The sequence below is a fragment of the Canis lupus genome, chromosome 13, assembly GCF_011100685.1.
Source record: "Canis lupus familiaris isolate Mischka breed German Shepherd chromosome 13, alternate assembly UU_Cfam_GSD_1.0, whole genome shotgun sequence".
Classification (NCBI taxonomy): Eukaryota; Metazoa; Chordata; class Mammalia; order Carnivora; family Canidae; genus Canis; species Canis lupus.
Window position 1 is genome coordinate 62378111 of NC_049234.1, and position 14550 is coordinate 62392660.

Here is a 14550-nt window from a genome sequence, read left to right on the forward strand (position 1 = left end):
TTTCTTCTGCATATTAATGGAAATACCTTGCATTCCAGCAGGTCCAAAATCTTGCCTGGTTAAGAAAATTGCATGGTCATGGTGTTCAGAGTGGTTGGGATCAGACTTTTGTTGTTGGCAAGCCCAGCGGCATACATTCTCCAAGCTTCTGGATGGGTTTCCCCTTTCTATGAGGCTGATGGACTAAGAGGAAACAGTGTGTTGAAGAAGTACACAATGCTTTCCCGAAGGCTTCCTTTCATAACTTTCTCTGAAGTCAACATTTGGGAGTATAATATTTAAGTAATGTTCAATAACATTATTTAGGGCTCATGTATTTATCCACTCTTGTTTGGGAATTCTAAATGCCCAAGGATATCTGAATGATGATCAGTGTTACCTGTGCGAAAGGTGACTGACACATTTACAGGAACATGTAACACTAACATTTGCTATCGTGGGGCAACTCAGTGTTAATCACTGGGGTTAAGAATTCTAGTAGTCCATTTCCTAATTCAACTTGGATTTCTTATAGATATTAAGAAAAAAAAAAAAAGGAAAAGATTCTGGTTAAGACTTTTATCCAGAGCCGTTAAAGTGAAAGGTCTTTAGTTAAAATTTTTTTTTATTTTCATTTTTACTTTGATTTTGATTTTTATTGGCCCAGAATTGATCGACAAATGTGAAGAATATAAATTCTTCAATGAGCTGGCAAAGCTGGTCAAATCTTTATTTCAGGAAGTGGTCAAATTACATAAACTTTACACTAAATAAAGCAACTACCCTTTTTTAAACCTCAGGGCGATGGAGGGAGATGCACTCTTATCCGGCAGTTGCAAGAGATGGATTGGCATTGCCTGGAACGTTGCTACTACCACATTATGATCAGGAATTAAAAGTTCAGAGGGAAAAGGGCCCATCCTTCAAGAACCCAGTATCCATACTTCCCAGAGTAGTTCTGATATAATAAGAAATTGAATTTGGAACCCAAAATTAGTCCCTACTTGGCTGGCAGGCTGAGAGCTTTGTTACATTTTAGTAAATGTTATTATTCGTGTTTACATTCTGAATAAAATTAGCTTGGTTTAGTGCATGCTGATCACATGCTTCTCCAAACAAATCATATAACAACCAACTGAAAGCTGTTAACATCTCCAGCTGGAGTTAACTTGTATGTAGTGTTAGTAACACAAACTAGGTCAGGTTTATGGAATAAAGTAAAGATCAATGACACCTTCTCATCAGAAAATGGTAAGTGGGTGTTATATACATAATGAAATGCAAACACATGGATTTTTTTCCTGTTTGCTAAATGCATAATTTTATTAGTATTTCATAATCAGGGGGATTAATTATGGCAGGGGGCTTGTAATTTTAAATATCAAGAAAATTGTCAAGTTAGTCACTTTCTCAAAGAAAGAAATCATGGTCATCATTTCATTATTTCCAACGACAAGGATACATCCCTGCCATTGTAAAGTCAGCTACAGTTAGTTACATCACATGAAAATCCTACCATGTGCATTTCGATCTAACTTTTTGTTTCCAAAAGGATTAAAGCTCTTCTCAGTGAACATTCACTGTATACTTCAGTTTTCTTAAGTGGAATGACATATGTAAAATATTGCTTTTAACAAACCATAAGAGGGCAAGGATCTTTGCTATTTTTCTTCACTGATATAGTCAAAGCACCTAGAAAGCATCTGACACATAGTAAGCATTCAGCATAGATGTTGTGAATGAATAAATGAATGAATCACAAATTTGATGATAATGGTAGACTAAGGAAATTCTCTTTCCTCACAGTGATATCTATTTGTTTTCACTCATCCAGTCATGCTTAGAGCCAGAATAATAATGATCTATGACTCCATTAGATAAATAAGCAAAGCAAATGGTATCAGCACAAAAATCATCATCTGTTCCAATGGGGAGATCTACGCTTATCATGGCAGTGTCTCTTCCTCAGTTCTAAAGAGCTAGGTCTGCGTGACACATCAACGCCACATTAGCTAGAGTTACAGAAATGCCATCTGCTAGTCCAGTTCTTAACATCCAGAGATCACATATTTTAAGATATTTTACCTTTGCATAACCCAGCATTATCATGCGCACCAAGACCACATTTATATGCACTCCAAGGGACTCATCATGGTAAATTTCATTCACCTGGAAACAAAGCAGATAATCGCTAAAAGAAAGGTGACACAATGATTTGATTTCATGATTTGCACAACATTTCAGGGGTTAGCCATGTAATCACAAGTACTGGAGTCAAATCACTTTTTTTTTTTTTAAATTTTGTTTATGCTGAACTCTGAAATGAAATTACTTACCTTTAGCTTTGGAACATTCTTGGGTATGTGAACTGCTGATTTTGTAAACCCCACAGTATCATAAACAACAGAGAACATGTTTTAAAAGGGCTTCATTAAACTGCTGTGTTAGAAAGAGTCCAATGTGCTATAATACACATATAATATTCATCAAAAGCAACAGCAAGTAGGTGAATCTGGCAAGAATCTACTAGCTGGGGGTGCCTTGGTGGCTCAGTCAGTTAAGTGTCTGCCTTTGGCTTAGGTAATGACCCAGTGTCTTGGGATTGAGCCCCACATCAGATTCCCTGCTCAGTGGGTCCCTGCTACTCCCTCTTCCTGCCACTCCCCCTGCTTGTGCTTTCTCTCTCTCTCTCTCTGTCAAATAAATAAATAAAATCTAAAAGAAGAAGAAGAAGAAGAAAAGAAATTCATTAAAAAAAAAAAAAAGAAGAGTCTTCTACCTTTGCATAGCCATAGCCATGTAGAGGAGAACAGTCAGCAGGCATTTGTCTGGGGGCTCATGTCCTACGTCTGGTTAGGAGAGCCCATGGAAATGGAGTTGGTGTGCAGGAGCTATGGTGGTTTATCTGCAGGCCAGCAAGTGGGTAGCCCTCCTAGTGCTTCCACTCTATAAGTGGGGCAGCTGAGACAATGATTATATAGAAGCCCTACCGTGTTATAAGTCCTTCAATATTTGAATTACTAAGGTGACTGTATGAGTGCATATTAGATGAATATCACCCTTAGGTATAGCTCAGAAAAGCTAAGTTGAGTCACTCCTTTTTATTTAATTATTAAAGTTAGGCTAAAACTTCTAAAAGTGATTTGGCATGCTTTAAAATTATTGATATTAGGATTGAAGCAATCTCAGAGGTCATAGTCCACCACAGATTTACACAGATGAGTAAAATGAAGACAGCAGAGGTTAACTGGTGTGTAAAGGCCACAGTCAGTTGTTGGCAGAAACGAACCTAATAAGAAATAATAAGAAATTGAATTTGGAACCCCAAATTAGTCCCTACTTGGCTGGCAGGCTGAGAGCTTTGTTACATTTTAGTAAATGTTATTATTCGTGTTTACATTCTGAATAAAATTAGCTTGGTTTAGTGCATGTTGATCACAGGCCAGACCATCATTGTTTCTTCTGATTAAGCTAGTGCAAAATCAATGTGAGTCAAGATTGCTTATTATGTTGGCAAATGCTAACAGGAAGGGGAAAGGTGAAGTTATCTGACTAGACTACAAAACTTCTTTGCTATTCCCAGGGACAGGGATGCCACATCTGTCACAATAACTAAAAGAGGGATGGAAAACTAACTGAAATTCGACTTGAGATCCAGGAGATTTGGACTCTAAGCACAGCAATGGAAAACCTATAGAGAAAAGATAACCATAATCTCATAGAGAGAGACTTTATAAAGAAATCTAACTTAAGAATGATAGAATGTTCTAAGAAGCCCCCACAAAATTCATGAATCATTAAAATGGAAATTACCACACTAACCAAGAAACAGAGCAAGAAATCTCAACTGAAATATTTCAAGAATCTAATGGGATTGCACAGAACACCTTAAAAAAAAATCAAGGCCTGAAATATAGCCTAAAGGCATACTTACTAAATTTGTATGGAATAAAAAAGAGGACAGCTAAAATGGAGGTAAAAAAAGAACTGCAGAAACTAGTATAACTTAAGATGACAAAGTGCAGTTTGACAAGAAAAGATGTAGAATCCTCTTAAGTGGAAAAATGCATTTAGATATACACACATATACTTTACAAATACCCACACACACAGAGAATGGTAAGACTCAATGTAACAACCGTTCAACATAAGCCAAGTTAAAAAAAAAACAAAAAAACAACTGCAACGTGCCCTTGCAGGGCACAAGTGCATAGACAGGCAGCCCATGAGCAAGCTATCCCTCTGGAGGCCAGGGTATACCTGAAGTACTAAGTAAATTTTAGCTCATGATGTCTTATAAAAGAGATGTTGACAAACACGAATGTACCCAGAGAAGAGCAAAAAGCAAGCAGCCTATAAAATATGTACATAAAGAATGGAAGGCTTAATGTCCAAGAGCCTAACACCAAACACCAATGTCTCAGTTAACATTCTAGTTCAACCCCTCATTGTTGTGTGGTCTCTTTCTTAGCCTCGGTCAAATGGGCATAATAAGAATACTACCACTTTGGACTAGTGCAAGAATTAAAAGATTTAACTCAGGCAAACAAACTCCTCAATGTATGAGTGAGAAGGAGAGAAGGGCATTGCAGAACAGGATTATATGGGAAACAAAAGAAAAACCTAGAGAGAAGACTTAATAGCTGCCATATGGAAAAGATGCTCAATGTATTCCATATATCTACGGAAAATAAATAAAAACCATGGGGTCAAACTGAGAGGGGTAGATTCCCGGTAAATATAAGAAAAGATTGAATGCTGTACAAAAAAGCTGTGATTTTTCTCTGACCTTTTTGGTCAGGGAACATTCTCTTATCTTATTCCACACCTGCCTAATTGAAGACTGAATTCCCTTCCTCTTCTGCATTAAGCGTCTGATAAGGAATTCCTAACACTATAATTCCAATACAAGTAAAGTCTGAAGCCGGGCATGTCACTAACACATTCATCCAGAGACTCATGGACATTCCAAGAGACTTCTCGTAAGGCAGCTGTTCTGAATTAGCAGCATGGCTTTGCTCACATGTACTCAGCTTAATGTAAACGAATTCAATGTAAAAAAAAAAAAAAAAGACAAAGCAATGCTAGTAAATATGCAAAATAAACGAATGATAAAATTTTAAACTAAACTAGTTAGGTGAAAAATAATTTCTAGAGCACAGATTATGGAAGGAGGGAGACACAGCCCCTCAGAGTAGCAGCGACAACTATACTTAAAAATGCAGGAAACACATCAGAAAATCTTAGAATCCTAAAATGAAGGAAAGGTGGCAACAATGACAAATAGCTTATAGTAGTTGAGTTAGTATAGTGAATAGTCACCCTAAATTAGTAAACCCATCTGTACTTGGGAAATCTTAAAATCAGTGCAATACCAAGAAAGTCTAATGGACAAAATTCATGTTCTCAATGGTAATATTATACTATAAAATGATGGAGTAAAAGGACACTTTTTTAAAATTCAAAGTGACCATTCACCAAACAAAAAGTATTGTTTAACAAAAGTCACTATTATGCCAGGCTAATAAGACAGTAGGGTGGGGATCCCTGGATGGCTCAGCAGTTTAGTGCCTGCCTTTGGCCCTTGGCATGGTCCTGGAGGCCCGGGATCGAGTCCCACGCTGGGCTCCCTGCATAGAGCCTGCTTCTCCCTCTGCCTGTGTCTGCCTCTCTCTCTCTCTCTCTCTCTCTCTGTCTCTCATGAATAAATAAATAAAATCTTAAAAAAAAAAAAAAAAAAAAGAGCAGGGTAATCCGGTACAAAACAAATAAAAAATCAATCAGGGAATCTTCTAGGGCAGCACACATTTGTGAAACTGCCACAGGACATACATAAATTGTTATGGATAGAAATCACCAAATATAAAGCAATAATATGTGTACAGAGCAGAAAGCATTCTTTCAATATGGCAAACCAACACACGTTAGGTGTCCAATACAAAGCACTGGATGCCACTTATCATTTGCTTTCCAAAGTTTAAAAAAATAAATTATTCACTTTAAAATGTACTTAATAATTTGGCTGCTTTTCATTTTGCTAGGCCTTATTAATAACAGGATGCAATGTTTTTATACTCAGAGGCCTATAGGATATGATAAGAGTTGAAGAAATAATCAGCACCATGGGATAAGATATTCAAAGACCTGGATTCTGTCCCGAATATTCCACTGATAAGCTGAGTGACGTTGGCCGGGTCATTTAATCTCTCTGGGCCTCTGTTTTCTCACTGGCAAATTATAATTGGACTTGCTCTGTCTGCTTCAAAGGGTTGTTGTCCAAATCTAGCAAAAATACTACACAACTGCCCTTAGAAAAACATAAAGGAGCTTAGCACCCTTCCATCCATCCCTGAGAAAAGATTTTAAAGACTTATGGATGTATTTTCATAATCTATATGAAAAGAACAAGAAATAAAACTACCTCCTTCTTAGTTTTCACCTAAAAGAGACTCCAAGACTCTTACGTTTGAAATTTCAATTGAATGAAAGATGTGATTTAAATTAAATCTACCAAAAACAAAAAACAAACAAAAAAAACCCAAACCTATGGGGAAAATCATCGGACACTTAAATTTTTTCAAAAATACTGTTTCAAGGTACAAAAGTTCCTCCCAGCAGGTGGCAGTATGCACATTTTTGAGGGGGGTAAATGTTGCTTAATACACCTGGAGGTACTTACTCACCAGTTGTTATGTCTGTCTTTTCCTATATTTACACATAAATAAAATAACTTCCTTAAAATTAAATAAGAGTTTTAAAATACTCTAGCCTAAGGAAAACATTGAGTCATTTGACTCTTGAAAGCAAAGAAAAATACTGAAGACATCTTTATTTAGATTGTTTTTCAACGTCATACAGTAAAATATATGAGAGGCATAGAAACCCTCAGAATCTGACTATAAACTATTCACAAATTTTAACAACAAATTATATACAGAATGAACTAAAAACATATACTGAATGAACCACTTGAATCTGTCAAGATGAACTAAAATAATATTTGTTAAGAAAGCATTTTTACAACTTTTAGTGACAAGGAAAGCAATATTTTTCCTAAGTAAAAGCAACACGAACAAACAAAAACAACAGCTAACATTATATAAAGCTTTTCGGATTCCAGGCACTGCACTAAATACTTTAGATTCGTTCAAGTGATTCTTGCAACAACTTAAGAGATATTATCATCACCATTTTACACTAAGAATTGAGGCCCAGAGAAGTCAAGTAACTTGCCCATGGTCACACAGTTCATAGACACAGCAAAGGATGAAAACCTACGCAGTCTGACTCCAGAGTCAGTAGTTTTCACCATCTTGCTATACTTCTACAAACCTGCGCACCACAACACTGTTACTGTGCACAGAACAGCTGGTTTTAGAATAATCAGTAGTAATTTGCTATCCCTGAATTGAAGAAATTGGTGTGTAAGTATATTGAGAAAGAGGAATTAACAACTTCACTTCCTTTTCATAATCTTCCTTCGTGTAAATTTTAAGGAAATGAGGAATTGGACTCTGAATTTACTATAAATAACGATTTCTTGATGATCAATATGATGGTAGTTTTAAAAATACTGAAAAAAAAGAAAAAGATGCTAGAGCAGATCACTGGAAAAACTGAATAAGAAAAGTTAGGGCTGAGGGATCCCTGGGTGGCGCAGTGGTTTGGCGCCTGCCTTTGGCCCAGGGCGCGATCCTGGAGACCCAGGATCGAATCCCACATCAGGCTCCCGGTGCATGGAGCCTGCTTCTCCCTCTGCCTGTGTCTCTGCCTCTCTCTCTCTCTCTCTCTGTGACTATCATAAATAAAAAAAAAAAAAAAAAAAAAAAAAAGAAAAGTTAGGGCTGAAATTTATAACCAGCATTTTGGGTTGTAAGAAAGGCATTAAGCATAATAATTCTAAGAAGTCACATATTTGACACAACATAATGCAAATATGCGTAAAACCGAACACCCCTTTACCACGTGAATGAATCTATCACAGTGTGTGTAAGATTTTCTGTGAGATGTTCAGGGTTGAGCCTAGAGCTTTTATTAAATCACCTGAAAGAAGGAGTAAACAGAATATTAATTCACTTTTCAGATGACCTTAAATGAGAAGGGGTTGCCAGTGATGTGATGGGGGCGGGGGGGGAGGGAAGGTAAAATCAAGTCAAGTATTCCTTTCCTTGAAAGGAAAATCCCTTCCAGGTTTGTTCCCGGACAGGACAATTTCTCCCAGGACATTTCCCTGGCAGGACACCCTGACCTGCTTTGTCTGACTAGCTGATGAACAGCTTTGTCTGGCCTCAACAAAGCAACACTCGTTTTTCTTTTAGATGGGTGGATTAGGTCTGGAGAGACAGGATGGCTGAGTGGTTAAGAGCATGAGTTCTGTAGCCAGGCTGCCTGGGCTTGATCTTAGCTCTGTGACCTTGGGCATGTTATTTGCCTCCATGTTTTGGTCTACTCATCTGTAAAATGGGTGAATTAGAGTATTGTCCTTAGAGGATTGTTGAGAGGAATAAATGAGCTCATATATGTTACAGTGCTTAATGGTGCCGGCCCTTGCACACGTAAAATAAAAAATTTATTAGCCATCATTAATACCATTATTCACAAAGAAGAAAATAAGTGATACCTAAGCGTGATTTTTAAAAAGAGAGAGAGAGACTTGGTTTATGAAAAGCAAACAGGTTAATGACAAGACAGTCTAGGTAATTTGGGCTGACACAAAAGCATTCTGAAATGAACTGGGAAGAAATAGTACTTTCCACAACTAATTTCTTGCAGAGCTAAAACAGTTCCAGACACACACCTACTTGGATTCTCAGCTCATCCTCTACATTCCTTTTGATCAGAGTAGGGGGCTGACTCTCTCTTCTTTTCTCACCTCCAATCTCAGGTCAACAATAATTACCTTTATTAATCACCTAATCAAATATTCATTGAACAGTTACCATATGCCTAACTGTCCCTGGGGCAGGACATTTAAGAGTAACTGAGTCTGGGTCTCAGTTCGTATCATGACTGTGTTCTATCAGGTGAAATAGGCTACGTGCGTGAACAAAAATCAATAAATATTTTAAAAAGACAGGCAGACGTGGTCCTACCAGATAGGATCATGTCCTCTGAAGGCAATAAATCTGACTGACAAGATAGACGTCCAGAGGGTGAGGAAGAAGTTAAGACTGGGTAGTCAGAGCAGGGAGACCCAAAATCAGGAAGGGTATTATGAAGAGCAAGTGCAAGAAGTCCAATCCACATTATCGCGGAAGCTCAACACTCTGCAAAGGAGACATCTCGTATCACTACTTTAGAAAGAGGCTGAGACCCACAGAAGTTACATGATTCTTTCCCCCAGAAGATGAGCACGAGTAAAAGTCAGGTAAGTCTACGTGATGCCGATGCCTGTTGCTCTTTCACACCTACCTCTCTTGCCTTTTTCTGTTTGTCACCTAGGTCTCTGGCTTCTTCTGCTCCAAATGCTCTGCTCCAAAAAACTCATCAAGTCTTTATTGCCTGTATTCAAGCTCTCCCTTGCTTGGAGTTCCTTGTCATCTTTAATCCATACTCTTAATTCTCCCTCGTCATGAAAAAATAACCCACCTACAGTGCTCAGCAGCATTTAGTACTGTACCGCACTGTGTTCTTCGAACACTACTCGCATCTTTAGTGATACGAGCTCCCTTTTCTCCATCCAGCTCACATGTCAGTGTGCCTCACGGTTTTGTTTTCAACCATCGTCTCTTCTCATGCACTCGCTCTGCAATATTTCATCCGCTGCTGTTTCTTCAACCGATACCTACAGGCTGATTAGCTCCAAATGTTTACGTCTGTAACACTCATTCATCTCTCTCATGCTCAAGAGCCATCTGTTCAACTCCAGTAGTAACAGAACTATCTTTTTTTTTATAATAAATTTATTTTTTATTGGTGTTCAATTTGCCAACATACAGAATAACACCCAGTGCTCATCCCGTCAAGTGCCCCCCTCAGTGCCCGTCACCCATTCACCCCCACCCCCTGCCCTCCTCCCCTTCCACCACCCCTAGTTCGTTTCCCAGAGTTAGGAGTCTATGTTCTGTCTCCCTTTCTGATATTTCCCACACATTTCTTCTCCCTTCCCCTCTATTCCCTTTCACTATTATTTATATTCCCCAAATGAATGAGACCATATAATGTTTGTCCTTCTCTGACTGACTGACTTCACTCAGCATAATACCCTCCAGGTCCATCCACGTCGAAGCAAATGGTGGGTATTTGTCGTTTCTAATGGATGAGTAATATTCCATTGTATACATAGACCACAGCTTCTTTATCCATCATCTTTCGATGGACCCCGAGGCTCCCTCCACAGTTTGGCTATTGTGTAACAGAACTATCTCCTGGGAATCTACCTATACATCTCAGAGTATACTCGTCTTCTCCCCAGAGTCTGTTCTCCCAGTATTCTACACAGTTGAAGACTAAACTATCCTTGATTCCCTCCTCTTCTGCAAACGCAGTCAATCTGTACCCTGTCCTGTACCCTGACATCTCTCAAGTCTATCTCTCCACGGCCAGTAGCTAGTAGCCATTCTACTCAGTTGAACTGTTACAATAACCCGCTAAAACTTTTGCAAACGTTTACATTTGGGTAATTTGGGCCCATTTCAATAGTCCTCTGGAAGGGCAGATTATAAGGGTCAGATGGTTGTTTCCAATAAGCATAAGTCTGTCCTTTTATGCTAATTATGCCTTTACCTCATTTTAAGCATCAAAGGAGCTCTGTGTGGACTAATTCAGCTACAAAGACTTAAAAAAAAAAATCTTCTGGCCTTTAGTGAAAGCATCCTAAAAGCCCTGGTAGAACGGATTCCCTTTCTTCAAGAATGAGCAAGATGGGATTCCCTCAACAAGCTAAAAAGCTTTTCTGTGCTTTAGGGCCCTGGGAAAGATAAAAGGCTGCTATAAATCTGGAAGGGATAAGGTCAATCTGAAATTGGTAGCATAACAAAGGAAAAATGAGTCAATGCCAGGAGGGAACTCTGGGACTTCGGAAACAAAGGTGAAGGGGAAAGAGGAAGGTGAGATGCTTCAGTGAAAAGAGACCGCTGAGACAGCAACACTGTGTAGTCGTCCTGTTGTTATATTAATTAAACCTGTGATGTTCAGACCTTCAGTGGGGCCAGGATATTCCAGAGAAAGCATGCATGTTTATCTAAGGGAGGGCTGAACTGACTTCTGTTTACTCCGATCTGTCTCTGTGACCTGTTATGGTCAATAAGACAGCTTGTGGAGGCGGGATGATACAGTATAAATCACAAGGGCTTGGAGCCAGATAGACGAGGAGTTGTTTCCTAATTCTGGATACTGTGTGTCTGGGCACAGCATCATACAGTCTCCTCCTCCAAGTCATTCTAATGCACCAAGATTCTCTTCATAAAGCACAGACTGATAAAGTAATTCATCTTTCTTTTTTTATGAATTTATTTTTTATTGGTGTTCAATTTGCCAACATACAGAATAACACCCAGTGCTCATCCCGTCAAGTGACCCCCTCAGTGCCCGTCACCCAGTTGCCCCTCCCCCCGCCCACCTCCCCTTCCACCACCCCTAGTTCGTTTCCCAGAGTTAGGAGTCTCTCATGTTCTGTCTCCTTTTCTGATATTTCCCACACATTTCTTCTCCCTTCCCTTATATTCCCTTCCACTATTTTTTATATTCCCCAAATGAATCAGAACATATAATGTTTGTCCTCCGACTGACTTACTTCACTCAGCATAATACCCTCCAGTTCCATCCACGTTGAAGCAAATGGTGGGTATTTGTGGTTTCCAATGGCTGAGGAATATTCCATTGTATACATAGACCACATCTTCTTTATCCATTCATCTTTCCATGGACACCGAGGCTCCTTCCACAGTTTGGCTATTGTGGCCATTGCTGCTAGAAACATCGGGGTGCAGGTGTCCCGGCGTTTCACTGCATCTGTATCTTTGGGGTAAATCCCCAGCAGTGCAATTGCGGGGTCGTAGGGCAGGTCTATTTTTAACTCTTTGAGGAACCTCCACACAGTTTTCCAGAGTGGCTGCACCAGTCACATTCCCACCAACAGTGCAGGAGGGTTCCCCTTTCTCCACATCCTCTCCAACATTTGTGGTTTCCTGCCTTGTTAATTTTCCCCATTCTCACTGGTGTGAGGTGGGATCTCATTGTGGTTTTGATTTGTATTTCCCTGATGGCAAGTGAAGCAGAGCATTTTCTCATGTGCATGTTGGCCATGTCTATGTCCTCCTCTGTGAGATTTCTCTTCATGTCTTTTGCCCATTTCATGATTGGATTGTTTGTTTCTTGGGTGTTGAGTTTAATAAGTTCTTTATAGATCTTGGAAACTAGCCCTTTCATCTTTAAAACCCCTTGACTCTTCATTAGCAAGGTGAAATTCAAATGCCTTAGAATGGTATGGACATTTTTTAAAGGTAACCCTAGCTTCCCTATCCAGGCTCATTTTCTGTCATCTCCCCTAAATACCCTTCAATTTTACGTATAGACAAGCCTCCATTGGCTCAGAAGACACCATGAACTATCCCTTTGTGTATTTTTTTACAGTCTCTTTCCCATCTTCCAAAAGTCATCTTCTCCTTTTCTAGCAGCAAAATGCCAATTCATTCTCTAAAGCCCAACTCAAATGGCATCTCCTCTGTGAAGACTCCATCTGCCACTGGCATTATTTGCCAAACCACATCCCTTTCTTTTCAATTTTAATGTTTACATAGTCATTTGTAACTAAATCTTTTAAAGAAATTATCACATTTTATTATTATTTGTTGATTTCACCTGCCTGCTAGAACTAGCTCCTTGTGAAAAAAAAAAAAAAAAAAAACAAACCTAAATTTTATTAATTTTTGTCTCTCTAGAAGCAAACAGGATTTGGCCTATGAAAAGGCATGTATGTTGGGTGAATCAATATTTAAAGGATTGATGTTAATTCTAATGTAAGAAATGGATTAAAGATAATGACCCAAAATAGACAACTGCTTCATGATTTGCTTAGGTTGCCTGAACACGTATACTCCCCAGATAAATTTGCCTTGCACTCATGTTCAATGTTTTAAGAAACATTAGTTGAGAAATCAAAAGCAGTGTAAAGATTTAATCATCATTAATTAACCAGGAGCCACACATACCTGCTAATGCTTGAACAAGTCTATTATTAATGCTTTGTTAGGACCAGAATACTTACTTATACCTTTTTTCTTCTAAATATATTAGCAGGGAAGTTTGCCATGTCCACATAACACAGCAATGTTATTAGTTCACTGTACATAAATAGCCAATTTTAGTATAAAAAAGAATTAACGAGTTCTCTTTAATTATTAATGATTACTTGGAAGTATGATTAAAAGCCACTTTTAAATGAATTGTTTTCTTTTCAGTTGATACATTCTGAGATTAAAGCATTGCAGAAAGCTGCAAATTTTAATAGGCACAACAGACCCAGGTCACTTCACAGATCTTAGTATATGACAATGATACCTGCCACAGACAGCACGCTGTTGGTGTCAGGGAACATCTGGCACACTGAAAACAACACACCATCCTAGTCACAAAATCTGCTTCATTGCCCTATTACAGAGAACCTTAAAAAAGCCTGCTAATTGATTTGATTCAAATAAGGCAAGTAACTGAATTCTCATTTCAGTGACTTGAATGGTATTTAATAAGATACAGAAACAGGTAAAGGAAAGACATGAGAATTTTATCTGGCAAGGGACACATAAAATGCCTTGACTGTAACAAAAGCAGTAAAGCTTAGGGAGGAAACAGAGCACTGGGCTCAAGCTCTGGCCGGGCTACCTCTTAGCTGGGAGACTAGAAAAGTCACCTAACCTCTCTAAATCTCAATCTCCTCATTTTTAAACTAAGACTACAAGTGAACATGTCTCAGGATTGAGGAATATTATATAATTCATGTAATATATTTAGCACAGGCCCAGGCAGAGAGCAAAGACTAAAAGATGATGATATCATTCTTTTGAATCTACACTTAAACTAAAGGATTTCAAACACCTTCAAAGATTTCATCACTAACCTGATGCCACACAATCTGTTTTTTCCCCCCACAGACTACTCCATCTATATAAATGGCATCATCATCATCCAGTAGTGTTCAAGTCAGAAAATTGTAAGGCTCCCCTTTCCCTAGCCCCGATCTGATCCACTGGTAAATCTTACTGATTCTACCATAAATACTCCTTTGTCAAAGCAATCTTCACTGCCCAATAAGCCATCATCCCTTATCTACACATCTACAACTGATAGCCAAATGGTCAGCCTTCATTCTAAACCTCTCCAACCCATTTACAACACAGAATGAGGCCTCCAATAGCTTTCCCTTAATTTAATTAAAACTGAATTCAAGCTCCTTCCATGACCTAAAAGGTCCTTATTTTTCTTCTTTAAGCTCCACCTGACTCCTTGCATGTTAGACTCAAACCACAGTGGCTTCTGTTCAGTAACTACAACACAGGTCATTGTTCAGTGGCTGGCTCTCCCTTTTACTTTAGGTCTCAACTTAATCACTTCTTGGTCCAAGGCTTTCTTTTC

The 14550-nt window shown here is 38.7% G+C and overlaps 1 protein-coding gene across 4 annotated transcripts in view; it reads right to left on the reverse strand.

Moving 5' to 3' along the window:
• Positions 1 to 14550, reverse strand: part of ADAMTS3 (ADAM metallopeptidase with thrombospondin type 1 motif 3) — a 261316-nt gene that overhangs the window by 40051 nt on the left and 206715 nt on the right. For all 4 annotated transcript variants that reach the window (XM_038556298.1, XM_038556297.1, XM_038556299.1 and 1 more), the window contains 2 exons: positions 2065 to 2148; positions 27 to 183 (listed from right to left, as the gene is read on the reverse strand). In XM_038556298.1, the coding sequence (XP_038412226.1) occupies positions 27 to 183; positions 2065 to 2148 (241 nt within the window). The remainder of the gene's footprint in view (positions 1 to 26; positions 184 to 2064; positions 2149 to 14550) is intronic.